Here is a 17464-nt window from a genome sequence, read left to right on the forward strand (position 1 = left end):
AACGATTACAAGCATACACACATGCAACCACCACTATACTTGAAAATATGGAGTGGGGTACTCAGTAATGTGTTGTATTGGATTTGCCCCAAACATAACACTTTGTATTCAGGACAAGAAGTGAATTACTTTGCCACATTTTTACAGTATTACTTTAGTGCATTGTTGCAAACAGGATGCATGTTTTGGAATATTTTTATTCTGTACAGGCTTACCATCTTTTCACTCTGTCAATTAGGTTAATATTGTGTAGTAACTACAATGTTGTTGATCCATCCTCAGTTTTCTCCTGTCACAGCCATTAAACTGTTTTAAAGTCACCATTGGCCTCATGATGAAATCTCTGAACGGGTTCCTTCCTCTCTGGCAACTGAGTTAGGAAGGACGCCTGTATCTTTGTAGTGACTGGGTGTAGTGATACACCATCCAAAGCCTAAATAATAACTTTGCCATGCTCAAAGGGATATTCAATGTCTGATTTTTTTCCTTCTTTTTTTACCCATCTACCAATAGGTGCCCTTCTTTGCGAGGCATTGGAAAACCTCTCTGGTCTTTGTGGTTGAATATGTGTTTGAAATTCACGGCTCGACTGAGGGACCTTACAGATAAGTGTATGTGTGGAGTACAGAGATGAGGTAGTCATTCAAAAATCATGTTAAACTCTATTATTGCACACAGAGTGAGTTCATGCAACTTGTTATGTGACTTGTTAAGCAAATGCTATAACAAAGGGGATGAATACTTATTGACTCAAGCCCTTTCAATTTTAACATGGGGTATTGTGTGTAGGCCAGTAACAAAACATCTCAATTTAATCCATTTTAATTTCAGGATGTAACACAACAAAATGTGGAAAAAGTCAAGGGGTGTGAATACTTTCTGGAAGCACTGTACATATAAATAGGAATAAAGTGACAGATAGTAAACCATAGCAGCAGCGTGTGTCAAAAAGGTCAAAAAGGTTAGTGCAAAAAGGGTCAATGCAGATAGTCCAGGTAGCTATTTGGTTAACTATTTAACAAACTATTTAGCAGTCTTATGGCTTGGGGATAGAAGCTATTCAGGGTCCTGTTGGTTCCAGACTTCATGCATCGGTACCGCTTGCCGTGCAGTAGCAGAGACAACAGTCTATGACTTGGGTGGCTGGAGTCTTTGACAATTTTTAGGGCCTTCCTATGACACCTTCTGGTATAGAGGTACTGGATGGCAGGGAGCTCGGCCCCAGTGATGTACTGGGCCGTACCCACTACCCTCTGTAGCCCCTTGCGGTCGGATTCCAAGCAGCTGCCATACCAAGCGGTTATGCAGCCAGTCAAGATGCTCTCAATGGTGCTGCTGTATATCTTTTTGAGGATATGAGGACCCGTGCCAAATCTTTTCAGCCTCCTGAGGGGGAAGAGGTGATGTCGTGCCCGCTACACAACTGTGTGGGTGTGTTTTGGACCATGATACACTATACAGTGCATTTGGAAAGTATTCCGACCCCTTCCCTTTTACCACATGTTGTTACTTTACAGCCTTGTTCTAAAATTTGATACTAATATTTTTGTCCCTCATCAATCTACACACAATACTCATAATGACAAAGCGAAAACATTTTTTTTTACATTTCTGCTAATTTATTAAAAATCCAAAACTTAATGAAATACCTTATTTACATAAGTATTCAGACCCTTTGCTATGAGACTCGAAATTGCGCTCAGGTGCATCCTGTTTCAATTGATCATCCTTAAGATGTTTCTATAACTTTATTGGAGTCCACCTGTGGTACATTCAATTGATTGGACATGATTTGGAAAGGCACAAACCTGTCTACATAAGATCCCACAGTTGACAGTGCATGGTCAGAGCAAAAACCAAGCCATGAGTTCGAAGTAATTGTCCATAGCACACCGAGACAGGATTGTGTCGAGGTACAGATCTGGGGAAGGGTACAAAAAAAATTCTGCAGCATTGAAGGTCCCCAAGAACACAGTGGCCTCCATCATTCTTAAATGGAAGAAGTTTGGAACAACCAAGACTCTTCCTAGAGCTGGCCGCCCAGACCAAACTGAGCAATCGGGGGAGAAGAGCCTTGGTCAGGGAGGTGACCAAGAACTCCGGTGGTCACTCTGACAGAGCTCCAGAGTTCCTCTGTGGAGATGGGAGAACCTTCCAGAAGGACAAACATCTCTGCAGCACTCCACCAATCAGGCTTTTATGGTAGTGGCCAGACGGAAGACACTCCTCAGTAAAAGGCACATGACAGCCCGCTTGGAGTTTGCCAAAAGGCACCTTAAGACTCTCAGACCATGAGAAACAAGATTATCTGGTCTGATGAAATCAAGATTGAACTCTTTGGCCTGAATGCCAAGCGTCACATCTGGAGGAAACCTGGCACCATCCCTACGGTGGAGCATGGTGGTGGCAGCATCATCCTGTGGGGATGTTTTTCAGCGGCAGGGACTGGGAGACAGGATTGAGGGAAAGATGAACGGAGCAAAGTACAGAGAGATCATTGATGAAAACCAGGACCTCAGACTGGGGCGAAGGTTCACCTTCCAACAGGACAACAACCCTAAGCACACAGCCAAGACAACGCAGGAGTGGCTTCGGGACAAGTCTCTGAATGTCCTTGAGTGGCCCAGCCTGAGCTCGAACTTGAACCCGATCAAACATCTCTGGAGAGACCTTAAAATAGCTGTGCAGCGACGCTCCCCATCCAACCTGACAGAGCTTGAGAAGATCTGCAGAGAAGAATGAGAGAAACTCCCCAAATACAGGTGTGCCAAGCTTGTAGTGTTGTTATACCCAATAACACTTGATGCTGTAATCACTGCCAAAGTGCTTCAACAAAGTACTGAGTAAAGGGTCTGAATTGTTATGTACAGTGGGGAGAACAAGTATTTGATACACTGACAATTTTGCAGGTTTTCCTACTTACAAAGCATGTAGAGGTCTGTAATTTTTATCATAGGTACACTTCAACTGTGAGAGAAGGAATCTAAAACAAAAATCCAGAAAATCACATTGTATGATTTTTAATTAATTAATTAGCATTTTATTGCATGACATAAGTATTTGATACATCAGAAAAGCAGAACTGAATATTTGGTACAGAAACCTTAGTTTGCAATTACAGAGATCATACGTTTCCTGTAGTTCTTGACCAGGTTTGCACACACTGCAGCAGGGATTTTGGCCCACTCCTCCATACAGACCTTCTCCAGATCCTTCAGGTTTCGGGGCTGTCGCTGGGCAATACGGACTTTCGGCTCCTTCCAAAGATTTTCTATTGGGTTCAGGTCTGGAGACTGGCTAGGCCACTCCAGGACCTTGAGATGCTTCTTACGGAGCCACTCCTTAGTTGCCCTGGCTGTGTGTTTCGGTCAAGGGGGCGCGGTCAATCTCGCGATACATGGCCCCATCCATCCTCCCTTCAATACGGTGCAGTCGTCCTGTCCCCTTTGCAGAAAAGCATCCCCAAAGAATGATGTTTCCACCTCCATGCTTCACGGTTGGGATGGTGTTCTTGGGGTTGTACTCATCCTTCTATTCCTCCAAACACGGCGAGTGGAGTTTAGAGCAAAAAGCTCTATTTTTGTCTCATCAGACCACATGACCTTCTCCCATTCCTCCTCTGGATCATCCAGATGGTCATTGGCAAACTTCAGACGGGCCTGGACATGCGCTGGCTTGAGCAGGGGGACCTTGCGTGCGCTGCAGGATTTTAATCCATGACGGCGTAGTGTGTTACTAATGGTTTTCTTTGAGACTGTGGTCCCAGCTCTCTTCAGGTCATTGACCAGGTCCTGCCGTGTAGTTCTGGGCTGATCCCTCACATTCCTCATGATCATTGATGCCCCACGAGGTGAGATCTTGCATGGAGCCCCAGACCGAGGGTGATTGACCGTCATCTTGAACTTCTTCCATTTTCTAATAATTGTGCCAACAGTTGTTGCCTTCTCACCAAGCTGCTTGGCTATTGTCCTGTAGCCCATCCCAGCCTTGTACAGGTCTACAATTTATCCCTGATGTCCTTACACAGCTCTCTGGTTTTGGCCATTGTGGAGAGGTTGGAGTCTGTTTGATTGAGTGTGTGGACAGGTGTCTTTTATACAGGTAACGAGTTCAAACAGGTGCAGTTAATACAGGTAATGAGTGGAGAACAGGAGGGCTTCTTAAAGAAAAACTAACAGGTCTGTGAGAGCCGGAATTCTTACTGGTTGGTAGGTGATCAAATACTTATGTCATGCAATAAAATGCAAATTAATTACTTAAAAATCATACAATGTGATTTTCTGGATTTTTGTTTTAGATTCCGTCTCTCACAGTTGAAGTGTACCTATGATAAAAATGACAGACCTCTACATGCTTTGTAAGTAGGAAAACCTGCAAAATCGGCAGTGTATCAAATACTTGTTCTCCCCACTGTATATTGATATTTCAGATTTTTTTTAAATGTGTAAACCTTTCTAAAAAACAGTTTTCGCTTTGCGTTTAGGGTGCATATGGTGTATAGATTGATGAAGGGGGAAAAACAATTTAATCAATTTTAGAATAATGCTGTAACGTAACAAAATGTGGAAAATTTCAAGGGGTCTGAATACTTTCCGAATACGCTGTATATACAAAAGTATGTGGACACCCCTTCAAATTAGTGGATTTCGCTATTTCAGCCACACCCATTGCTGACAGGTGTATAAAACGAGCACACCACCATGCAATCTCCAGAGACAAACATTGGCAGTAGAATGGCCTTCCTGAAGGATGCCACCTTTCCAAAAGTCAGTTCGTAAAATTTCTGCCCTGGTCAACTGTAAGTGCTGTTTTTGTGAAGTGGAAACATCTAGGAGCAACAACGGCTCTGCCGCGAAGTGATAGGCCACACAAGCTCACAGAACGGGACTGCCAAGTGCTTAAGTGCGTAGCCTGCAAAAATCGTCTGTCCTCTGTTGCAACTCTCACTACCAAGTTCCAAACTGCCTCTAGAAGCAACGTCAGCGTAAAAACTGTTCATCGGGAGCTTCATGAAATCGGTTTCCATGGCCGAGCTGCCACACACAAGCCTAAGATCACCATGCACAATGCCAAGCGTCTGCTGGAGTGGTGTAAAGCTCGCTGCCATTGGACTCTGGAGCAGTGGAAACACGTTCTCTGGAGTAAAGAATCACGCTTCACCATCTGGCAGTCCGACGGACGAATCTGGGTTTGGTGGATGCCAGAAGAACGCTACTTGCCCCAATGTATAGTGCCAACTGTAAAGTTTGATGGAGGAGGAATAATGGTCTGGGGCTGTTTTTAATGGTTTGGGCTAGGCCCCTTAGTTCCAGTCAAGGGAAATCCTAATGATACAGCATACAATGACATTCTATAGACGATTCTGTGCCTACAACGTTGTGGCAACAGTTTGGGGAAGGCCCTTTTCCGTGCACAAAGCGAGGTCCATACAGAAATGGTTTTCGTGATCGGTGTGGAAGAACTTGACAGGCCTGCACATAGCCCTGACCTCGACTCCATCAAACAGTTTTGGGATGAATTGGAACGCAGACTGCGAGCGAGGCCTAATCGCCCAACATCAGTCCCTGACATCACTAATGCTCTTGTGGCTGAATGGAAGCAAGTCCCCGGAGCAATGTTTCAACATCTAGTGGAAAGCCTTCCCAAAGAGTGTAGGCTGTTTTACTCACATCAGGTGGTGCTCTCACGCATGGTCCAGTGTTGCTTGCCTCGAAGCGAGCATAGAAGGTATTTAGCTCATCTGGTAGGCTCGTGTCTCTGGGCAGCTCGCGGCTGGGTTTTCCTTTGTAATCTGTGATCCTTTGCAAGCCCTGCCACATCTGACGAGGATTCAATCTTAGTCCTGTATTGATGCTTTGCCTGTTTGATGTTTCATCGGAGGACATAGTGGGATTTCTCATAAGCGTCCGGGTTAGTGTCCAATTCCTTGAAAGCTGCAGCTCTAGCCTTTTTAGCTCAGTGTGGATGTTGCCTGTTATCCATGGCTTCTTGTTGGGATATGTACTGTACATACGGTTGCTGTTGGGATGACGTCGCCGATGCACTTATTAATGAAGCCGTGACTGACTGATGTGGTAAATTCCTCAATGCCATCAATGTCCCGGAACATATTCCAGTCTGTGTTAGTGAAACAGTCTTGTAGCTTAGCACCGCTTCATCAGACCACTTCCGTAATAAGAAGGTCACTGGTACTTCCTGAGTTTTTCCTTGTAAGCAGGAATCAAGAGGATAGAGTTAAGGTCAGATTAGCCAAATGGAGGGCGAGGGAGCACTTTGTATGCGTCTCTGTGTGTGGAGTGAAGCTGATCTAAAGTTTTTTCGCATCTAGTTCCACAGGTGACATGCTGGTAGAAGGTAAAACAAATTCAGTTTTCCTGCATTAAAATCACCGGCAACTAGGAGCGCTGCCTCTGGATGAGCATTTTGTTGTTTGCTTATGGCCCTATACAGATCATTGAGTGCGGTCTTAGTGCCAGCATCGGTTTGTGGTGGTAAATAGATGACTATGGAAAATATAGATGAAACTCTCTTGGTAATAGTATGGTCTGCAGCTTATCATGACGTATTCTAACTCAGGTGAGCAGAACCTTGAGATTTCCTTAATATTAGAGATTGAACACCAGCTGTTGTTGACAAAGAGACACACTCCGCCCCCCTTGAGCGTACCTAACACTGCCATTCTGTCCTGCCGGGGCATAGAAAAAGTAGCTACAGTTGAAGTCGGAGGTTTATATACACCTTAGCCAAATACATTTAAACTCAGTTTTTCACAATTCCTGACATTTAATCCTAGTAAAAATGCCCTGTTTTAGGTCAGTTAGGATCCCCACTTTATTTTAAGAATATGAAACGCTAGAATAATAGTAGAGAGAATGATTTATTTCAGTTTTTATTTCTTTCATCACATTCCCAGTGGGTCAGAAGTTTACATACACTCAATTAGTATTTGGTAGCATTACCTTTAAATTGTTTAACTTGAGTCAAAAGTTTCGGGTTGTCTTCCAGAAGCTTCTCACAATAAGTTGGGTGAATTTTGGCCCTTCCTCCTGACAGAGCTGGTGTAACTGAGTCAGGTTTGTAGGCCTCCTGGCTCGCACACGCTTTTTCAGTTCTGCCCACAAATTGTCTATGGGATTGAGGTCAGGGCTTTGTGATGGCCACTCCAATACCTTGTCTTTGTTGTTCTTAAGCCATTTTGCGACAACTTTGGAAGTATGCTTGGGGTCATTGTGCATTTGGAAGACCCATTTGCGACCAAGCTTTAACTTCCTGACTGATGTCTTGAGATGTTGCTTCAATATATCCACATAATTTTCCGGCCTCATGATGCCATCTATTTTGTGAAGTGCACCCATCCCTCCTGCAGCAAAGCACCCCCACAACATGATGCTGCCACCCCAATGCTTCACGGTTGGGATGGTGTTTTTCGGCTTGCAAGCCTCCCCCTTTTTCCTCCAAAACATAACGATGGTCATTATGGCCAAACAGTTCTGGTTTTGTTTCATCAGACCAGAGGGCATTTTTCCAAAAAGTACAATCTTTGTCCCCATGTGCAGTTACAAACCGTAGTCTGGCATTTTTATGGTGGTTTTGGAGCAGTGGCTTCTTCCTTGCTGAGCTGCCTTTCAAGTTATGTCGATATAGGACTCATTTTACTGTGGATATAGATACTTTTGTACCTGTTTCCTCCAGCATCTTCACAATGTCCTTTGCTGCTGTTCTGGGATTGATTTGCACTGTTCGCACCAAGGTACGTTCATCTCTAGGAGACAGAACGCGTCTCCTTCCTGAGTGGTATGACGGCTGTGTGGTCCCATGGTGTTAATACTTGCGTACTGTTGTTTGTACAGATGAACGTGGTACCGTCAGGCATTTGGAAATGGCTCCCAAGGATGGACCAGACTTGTGGAGGTCTGCAATTGTTTTTCTGAGGTATTGGCTGATTTCTTTTGATTTTCCCATGATGTCAAGCAAAGAGGCACTGAGTTTGAAGGTAGGCCTTGAAGTACATCCACAGGTACACCTCCAATTGACTCAAATGATGTCAATTAGCCTATCAGAAGCTTCTAAAGCCATGACATAATTTTCTGGACTTTTCCAAGCTGTTTAAAAGCACAGTCAACTTAGTGTATGTAAACTTCTGACCCACTGGAATTGTGATACAGTGAATTATTGTCACGTTCGTCGTAACATTGAAGAGAGGAGGACCAAGGCGCAGCGTGATAACAATACATCTTCTATTTATTATAACGAAGATGAAGAACACTTAAACAAACTATACAAAAACAACAAACGAACGTGAAGCTATAATTACAATAAGTGCAGACACAGGAAACTTACATATAGACAATCACCCACGAACTACCTAATGAATATGGCTGCCTAAATATGGTTCCCAATCAGAGACAACGATAGACAGCTGTCTCTAATTGAGAACCAATCTAGGCAACCATAGACATACATACACCTAGACTAGACACTGCCCCATAAACATACAAAACCCCTAGACAATACAAAACACATACATCCCCCATGTCACACCCTGACCTAACTAAAATAATAAAGAAAACAAAGATAACTAAGGCCAGGGCGTGACAATTATAAGTGAAATAATCTGTCTGTAAACAATTGTTGAAAAATTACTTGTGTCATGCACAAAGTAGATGTCCTAACCGACTTGCCAAAACTATAGTTTGTTAACAAGACATTTGTGGAGTGGTTGAAAAACGAGTTTTAATGATTCCAACCTAAGTGTATGTAAACTTCCGACTTCAACTGTAGATGTATATTATCAATGTCCATGTTCAGCCAAGTTTTCGAGAAACAGGATATTACAGTTCTTCAGATCCCGTTGATAAGATAGTCTCGAACAGAGCTTGTCCAGTTTGTTCTCCAGTGTTTGTACATTCGTCAATAGAACAGAGGGTAGAGGCGGTTTATTTACTTGCCGTTTCAGTTTCATCAGGGTGCCCACACTTCAGCCTCTATATTGTCGTCTCTTTATGTTCCAAGTGTCAGGGATTAGGGCCTGGTCCGGGTTGAGCAGTATGTCCTGCGCCACTGACTCGTTGAAGTAGAAATCTTCATCAAAATTCGAGGTTAGTGATCACTGTGCTGATGTCCATAAACGCTTTTCGATCATAGGAACCAATGGCGGAAACATTATGTACAAAAAAGTTAAGATCAGCACAAATCAACACAAAATACCAGAATTGGTTAAATTATTTATTTTTTATTTGGTGTTTGGTGATAGGCCTACTTCCCATAAGTGGGCTATTACCGCTGTGGTGTGGCCTGAGGTTTGCCGGTGCTTATTATTTTGTCTGTGTCTGTGACTTTCATTGCAATGTATTTGCAATGAAACACCAAACAGACTGTTATTGTGCAATTCTGGCATCCATTTCAACCAATCTATTTTGAGAATCTAAACTACCAGGTTTAGATTGTTGTTGGTCTAGTTTAGATTGACCATCAGGGGTTGAAACTATGTTTGAAAATGCAGTTTCCCTTGAAGCAAGTCCTGTTTTTAGTTTATTATCACCAAATGGCTTTTGTTTAAATACAATCAAGGGGACCAGGGTAAATGTCCTCCAGACAAAAACAATGACAACAGTGATTTGCACAACATTTATTTTCTTCCACGAAAACAAGAGGGAGGGTAAAGAAGGAATTGAGTGAGTGATTAATGAAAGATGAAGAGGTTACCCAACCATCTTCTTTATGTTGTAAAATAAAACATGTACTAGGGGACAGGGAAAACGTGTGCCTCGGTACACTGAAACACCTGACACTGAATGTTCTGTGAATCCTATGGTCGTCCAATGAATTAAGTCTGGGACCTGCCTCGGCTCAGTCTACGAGTAGTTCTGCTATTCACTCTGTCAGCCAGCCAATGTCAGCTATTCTTTCCGACCATTCTGATCACTGTGTAAACATTACCATATTTTAGTTGTGTTTGCAGAGGGAGTGTGTTGGCAGGCACTCTCACTTGGTTGCCATGGATGAAATGACAGTCAGAAGCTAGGTTTCCATCCAAATTTTCATGTGAATATTCTAAAATCCGCATAAGAACAATATGCACATTTTCCCACCAGAGATGTGCTACCATTAAATTGACTTGTTGCAGATAAAGGGCTGTGCGCGATGATGTAGTGAACATAAAATACCTTTTGTGTTTAAATACCCATGTATCGAATAAAAAATACAACTTAAATGAGTTTCCATCGCATTTTCAACTCTGCTGATGGTTTTCTCACCAAAAAAATGCATTATATTGCGAGTGTGCACTCTCTGGTATTGGCACGTGCCCTTCAGCCAACAGCGCTGTCTGCCAAGCCAGTTCCCAGACTTAATTCATTTGTTCATTTTTATTTGTCAAACAGCAGCCAAGCATCGATTATCATGTCACCAGAATAAGACCCTCGATATTTATTGGAAAGGAGCATCAAGCTCATCACCATGCACTTTCACCACCCTTTTGAGTTAATTATAATTGATTTAAGCTGTAACCTAATAAACGGCATGCTTTCCCGATTAGTCGTAGTGGGAGGACCACACAACATGTTATCTAGTGACTCAAAGTTTACTTCGATATGATGGTTATTATTTAAACCGACATTTTTTGCATAATTCATTTTACCGTCACAAAAGAGCCCACCTTGTCTAATGTATTTAGTTTTGTCGACATTTGGAAAGTTTACCGAAAAATGTTTTGTTTCCATCAGGCCTGTCATGACATATGCTTTAGGTTAGTGTCCATGCAGGGGAAGATCCTTAGTACTGTAAATAGATAAGGAAGACAGTTGTATAATTAAGCAATAACACCCGGGGAGGTGTGGTATATGGCCAATATACCGCGGATAAGGGCTGTATCCAGGCATTCCGCAACACCACAAACCACAAAGCCCTTATTGCTATTATAAACTGGTTACCAATGTAGTTAGATGTTTTGTCATACCCGTGGTATACGGTCTGATATACCATGTGTGTCAACCAATCAGCATTCAGGGCTCTAACCACCCAGTTTATAAATGGAATTCTGTTTCATAAGAAGTTAATAAAGGAAAAAATTGAGAGAAGCTATTTTAGTGATGATATATAAAAGCAAAGGAGATTCAAATTGAATTGCGTTCTGCTTCAGTATATAGCACACATAAACCACAACATGCATTCTTCAATGGCATTCTAATATGTGCGAAAGAAAACCTGCATGTGGGTATCCATTCTGTCAGAGAATATGCTGCTAGTAGCTACACTAATCTTCCCTGCGCCACAGACCATGGTTACTCAACTACACAGCTTCTAACAGAGTCAGCATGTTCTGGGCAACACAGAATAACAAGAGAAAATGTCTGGCGGCAGCTGAGCACAGAGAGCAGAATGCTTGCCTTGCCTTTGTTCAGTCTCAGGGAAAAGCTTGGCATGCACATTTCCACACACAGAGCCGTAGTGTTTCACTTGGACCTGTAGTGGTTCTCGGTCCAAAACACACAGCAGCAGCCTGCCTGCTCTGGATTTATCGACCCAGTGCGCTGTAGCCGCATGAAGGAAGCCAGCTCGTTAGTCAGTCCCTAGCTGCATCCCAAATGGCCCCCATAGGGCTTTGGTCAAAAATGTGTGCACTACAGGGAACGGTGTGCCATTTTGGAGACACAGCTTTCTCCAGGCCCAACTCAGGGAGACACTGTTTTCTTGTGGTTCCTCTCACTCTCTTATCCCCAGATTTGTGACTTGTTTTGACTCGTGCTCGTTGACTGTAATACAAAACCCACATTGATCTAAAACCCTAAATGTGTATCATGTGGTAATGACTGCCAAGGCTTAAATGCCCATAGAAATAGACTGAATTGCAAGCTATTTAAGTTTCCAAATGTTATGTGGGGTTATATATATGAGCCAGTGGTGGTTAGTGACCTGAAAGCCGAGACCTCATGGATCCAGGTTCATGTGGCCTCTTTAAAGGTGTATTGGCTGTCCTGACAACAGAGGCTGTGCTAACATTTGGCCCACATCCAGCCAGAGCTTTCCCTGTGAAGCTGTTGAAAAACATGACCCATTTTTCCCAGAACAGGCCACGGACAACTGCGCTGTTCTTATATTCTTGCCACACATTCACAATGAGGGTTCTGTGCAATGGTCAAGGCCACATTATTTTTAATGTCTTTTCTTTTGACATATCTTTGGCTGTTTCTGATTTTGACAGACAAACAGGTTTGATAAGTAGATTTGAAACAGGAAACGTATACATTGGGATGTACAGCACTTTCACAAAATATTGATTGCACAATACTTTTATGTTTTATGGATCTAGCAGATTGTGTGTGTAACCTTTATTTAACAAGGCAAGTCACTTAAGAACAAATCATTTTTTACAATGACGGTAGTCCATAAACCGTGACCTTTTGATGGTAATTGCTGCAGTCGTTAATTGACACACTGGGTGTTATGCCGAGCAGAAAACCAGAATCTACATAGATATAATCTCATCTTGATCCCATGAAATGGCTGAGTCAGAGTTTTTATTTACTCAGTCCAGTAAAATGTCCCCTAGGGCAGCTGCAATCTTGCTTCCTGTGGACCAGAGAGAGAGAGTGGATTAAGGGCATCTGATTACGGCAGTGAGGTTTGACTGAGGTGATGCCCCCTGTAAAGGAACATGGGCACTGACAGACAGAGACTGTCCTGATGACATGAAGTCTGTTTCACTACACTGGCTTTGCTCCTCTTCTCTGCTCTCAAATTCACTTGAGAGTGGAGTGATTCTACAAAGGTTCAATCCCCTGTGATGGATTTACTGCAATAAGCTCATTGATTCTGTGTCAATGTGGAAGGAGTATTATACTGAAATGCTAAGCTGAAACAACAACACTGTTATTTTCAGTACTCTACTGTACAGTATAATATAATAGATAATATATGCCATTTAGCAAACACTTTTATCCAAACTACTTACAATCATGCATGCATACATTTTACATATGGGTGGTCCCAGGAATCAAACTCACTACCCTGGTGTTGCAAGCACCATGCTCTACCAACTGAGCTACATAGTCTGGCCCTCCCCCTGGATAAATACAATGTGCATCTTTGCATTTGCCATAACGAAATTACCTCTATACCTTTAGTAGAAGTCATGTGACTACACGGGATCCCTGTTTGTTAGTTTAGCTGATTATAAAGAGCGCATACTGTTGAACGCCGACCGTTGTGGGGTACTACGAGAAAGCAGTTATACCAGAATTGGTCTGGTGGGTGGCTAGTCCTTGTGGCTCTGTGAGTCCAGTCAGTGTGGCCAGCGTCACAGAGGCAGGGGTCTGCCTGTAGTATGCCTGTAAGCCCAGGGCTTATTAGCACAATGCCGTGTCATAGCCCAGGGATTAGCTTGTTATTAAACACTAACCTCAATAACCCCCTCCTCATTTCCCCCATCCAAAGCCCAAATTAAACTTGCGGCATATACAATCACAGCATTATTCCCCCTGCTCTGTCTCTGCCCCTCCAACCTCACTTTTTAAGCTTATTACTACAGTACTAGCCTGCCTTACGGGTAGAACCGAGGGGGGAGACAGGCTGTGTGTGTGCATGGTTGCGTGCGTGTGATATAGTACATTGTCAATGCAGAGAGCCACTCCCCCCTGGCTGTAACCCTGTCTGTCCTTGTCGGCGGACACTCTGAAATTATAGCCAACTGTGCCCTAGCTCGAGCCAACGCCCTGGCTGCATGTTTAGTGTACGGTGTCGTCAAGATCGCAGGGAGGGACACTCACAGAGAGGTATTCTTCCATGGGATTTCAGGTCAGGTGACACTATGGGTGAATAATTCATTACGGCCCGTTTTAGCTCTTTCCCAACAAAGCCACACACACACACACAACCCCCCTATTGAGATTGTAGTCTATCTAAAGGGCTTGATTGATTATGGATTCAGTTGTGCCTCCGCTGACAAAACAAGCTGGGAGAGGATGAACATGAAGAGAAACAGCTGATTGTGTGGGAGTATAATGTCTTTATCTTAGTGCAGTAATACAGAGTCCTTAGTGTGTAGAAATATAATGTATTGATGTTAATACAGTATAGTGAAGGCAGACTGTAGTGTTGTGTCTCTCAGCCTCAGCTGTGCAGGGGCTGTGTGTTGCCTGCCACGGTGATGTTGGAACATCTGCTTTGGGCCCATTAGTAAGACACACAAGGTTTCAGTGGAGAAACTAAAGCATACAGTGCAGGTGGGAGCAGCTCTCTTATGTAATAAATCCATGGACACACAGCTGGGCTGGCTGCATAGCCTGATGGTCCGTCTGTCTGCTGGTGTAGAGGGTTGGAGTGAGATGGAGAGTTCACAACAACTACAACTACAACACGAGTCCCCACTTCATGTGATTAGAGTAGTGTCGAAATCCCTCATGATTTGTGAGGAAACTAGTATGGGCATGGATAATCCAATATCTAGATATCCGAATGGAGGTTAATATTTGATTACTTGAGTGAGTGTTCATTTTTGGAGGCCTTTTTTAACAATGGAAAAGCTTTTTCTAAATGAAATTAAATGATCCTTGTGACATTTTAACCTACAATATTATATCATGACATTTAAAATTCTTGATTTAAAAAAACTTTTTTTTGAATGTACCTGTAGTTCTTATAACGATGCGTTGAGCTACTTCTGCGCATTTAGCCATCAAAGGCTACCTGACATCGGTATGCTATTTCCACCTCTTGAAATGGCAATTACTGGTGCTCACCTAATGGAGTTTCCACAATACCTGACATAGATCAATGCAGAACTCGCACCAGAAAATGTTTTTGTAACAGAATCAGTTCTATCAACAGACTCCTCTGTCGGCTGTCCTGCATGTACATTTGCGTCGTTCTGATTGGTCAAATTAATAGTGGTATTTTAAAACAAAAATGTCATTTAGACTATCCTGATGTTTCATGATATTATTCAAATAGTACAATTATTTCAAATGCCCATCCCTAGAGGACTCTTCCTTTTGGTTTCATTTTCCATATGCTGCCAATCTTTATCTGACATGTTGATGTGAGGATAAGACATGAGAGATGTGAGGCACATAGCCTCCAGTACAGCATGTACAAAATTGTTATATTTAATGCAGTGTAATTTTTTCCAAGTTCGTGTCAGAATTCTGAAAATAAACTGAATGACTCTTGTCCCAGTTCAATAATTCAGAAGGTGTTAATAAATTGCATTGAAAGAGGTGTTTTTTCTGTTGGAGATTTATGGAAGCTCTTGCTGTGTGTTGCAGCTGTTACGAGAACTGAAACACCCCAACGTGATCGCCCTGCAGAAAGTGTTCCTGTCTCACAGTGACAGAAAGGTGTGGCTCCTCTTTGACTATGCTGAGCACGACCTCTGGGTAAGTGTTTCATCACAACTGCCAGTCAGAAGACCGGTTTTAGGTTTTTGTTTGGATGTTTTAGTTGTTTCATCTTTGTTCTTGACGTTTTCCTGTCTGTAAAGGACCGTGTATGGTACATGATGTATTGGTATGTATGTTGTGGAAACTAGCTGTTTGATTCCCTTGCTTGATCAGTTTCTCAATGCCACTCCCTCTGGTCTCCTTTCAGCACATCATCAAGTTCCACCGTGCCTCCAAGGCCAATAAAAAGCCCATTCAGCTGCCGAGAGGCATGGTCAAGTCTCTCCTGTATCAGATTCTGGACGGGATCCATTACCTCCATGCCAACTGGGTGCTTCACAGGGATCTGGTGAGTCGATTGTACTGTAGTTCCAGTGTCCCTTTACAATGTTGCTACACATGCTCACTGACACCTCATCCACTGATCTGTCCTTTTCCTATTGGTCACTGATATGAACTGCTTTTAACCAATAGGGTGCATGCAAATAAGTTACTTGTTTGCATATCTAGAAGCCGCAATGAGTGGTGTTCACTGCAAAAAGGATCATTAAAGCAACCCTCTTGCCAGCTAACTGAATCCTGTGTTGTCTGGCACAAGTGCTGTTATATCCTTGTACTGTTTATTATTATGATTCTAAGGCCCTTGGCTGTGGAGCAAAGTGTCTTGGCTTGGTGAATGTTGTCAATTCTGCCCCCCCTACTCTCACCACCACCACCACCCAGCCTGTACTCTAACACCCCTGTGAGACTTTCTCCCCCATACCTTTCCCACAGTGTTTTCCTGGAAGGTCAGGCTGTTCACCTGACTCTGCTGGGCTCAATGTAGCGGAAGGTCAGCCCTGGGCCCAGCTGGAACGAGGTCACAGGATTGTTCTCTCTCTTATCGGCTGTAGATACCTCCTCTCCTCACGGCCCCTCTCAACACAAGAGCACTCTCTCTCTCTCTCTCTTATCTCTTTCTGCAGTTCCTTTTAGAAATAAGCTTTTATTTTGCTTGAGAAGCTTTTTTTCCCTTCTGATTGTCCCAAACTCAACTGATTATGGTGCAACTTGGACATTCCATGATAAGGACTATATTACACTTATAACACTATATTACACTTTTATAACACTATATTACAGTGACACAACACTTATGGCTGGAAATTGCCAGGGACCTGACGATACGATATTATCACAATACTTAGATGCCAATACGATATGTATTGCGATTCTCACAATTTTATATGTATTGCAATTTGATACTGTGATTCTATTGCCATTCGATGTTCCAAACGTATTGCTCACCATATGTCTGCTACAGAGAAACGAGAGAGCCACGAGAACGAGTTTTGATCAGTCATGGAAATAGAAGTGCTGAAAACAAATTGCCTCCTTATTTAAAAAGAAGATGGAGAACAAGCTGTACCTGCACCAAAATACTGGAGTTTTGGTGCAGGTACAGCCAACTAGCGCAAAAATGATATTGCGACAATATGTCGTAAAAAATAATATCCCGATATGTAACTGTATCGATTTTTCCCCTATCACTAATAATAGTATATAACAGAGGCATAACACATACCAACTAGCTGATGGAAAGACAATTGTTTGTGTCCTGCCAGCCAGTGGGAAGTCAGCTGCTATTAGAGGACACCAGCTGTGTCATTATATTGACATTCTTCAAGCAGTAAACACAGGGGATGATTGCAATGAGTAGAAGACTGTTGTGGATGAACGGGTAGTAGGGAATCTATTCTGTTCTAACGCATTGGTGCCCAGATGTTTGGTGTTTACTACCAGCACACTAATTGAGTCGGCACACTTCAGAACATAAGTCAGTCAGTTGATGTGACTTCTGTCCCGTCACTGGAGACTAATGCAGAGTAGAATGAATCTGCAAGTCCCACAGCTCCAGCATTCTTATCAGGCCTTCATCGGGCCATCCCCTCTCATGTAATCTCTCTCAGCTCTCCCAGATGGCAGCATGGTGCGATGAGGACCAACGCTAACTCCCGTTATATAAATACACAGGGATCTATCAGTCAGTGCCTCAGCCTCACTAACTCGGCCTATACCACAACAGCCAAGGTGGAGTAATACAGTTA

At 43.0% G+C, this 17464-nt stretch overlaps 1 protein-coding gene across 2 annotated transcripts in view; it reads left to right on the forward strand.

Moving 5' to 3' along the window:
• Positions 1-17464, forward strand: part of LOC139556223 (cyclin-dependent kinase 19-like) — a 67876-nt gene that overhangs the window by 20171 nt on the left and 30241 nt on the right. For both annotated transcript variants that reach the window (XR_011671085.1, XM_071369871.1), the window contains exons 3-4: positions 15264-15374; positions 15586-15726. Coding sequence is in view for 1 of the 2 variants with exons in the window: in XM_071369871.1 (XP_071225972.1) it covers positions 15264-15374; positions 15586-15726 (252 nt within the window). In the remaining variant the exon portion in view is untranslated. The remainder of the gene's footprint in view (positions 1-15263; positions 15375-15585; positions 15727-17464) is intronic.

This window comes from Salvelinus alpinus, chromosome 27, assembly GCF_045679555.1.
Source record: "Salvelinus alpinus chromosome 27, SLU_Salpinus.1, whole genome shotgun sequence".
In the NCBI taxonomy this organism is placed as follows: domain Eukaryota; kingdom Metazoa; phylum Chordata; class Actinopteri; order Salmoniformes; family Salmonidae; genus Salvelinus; species Salvelinus alpinus.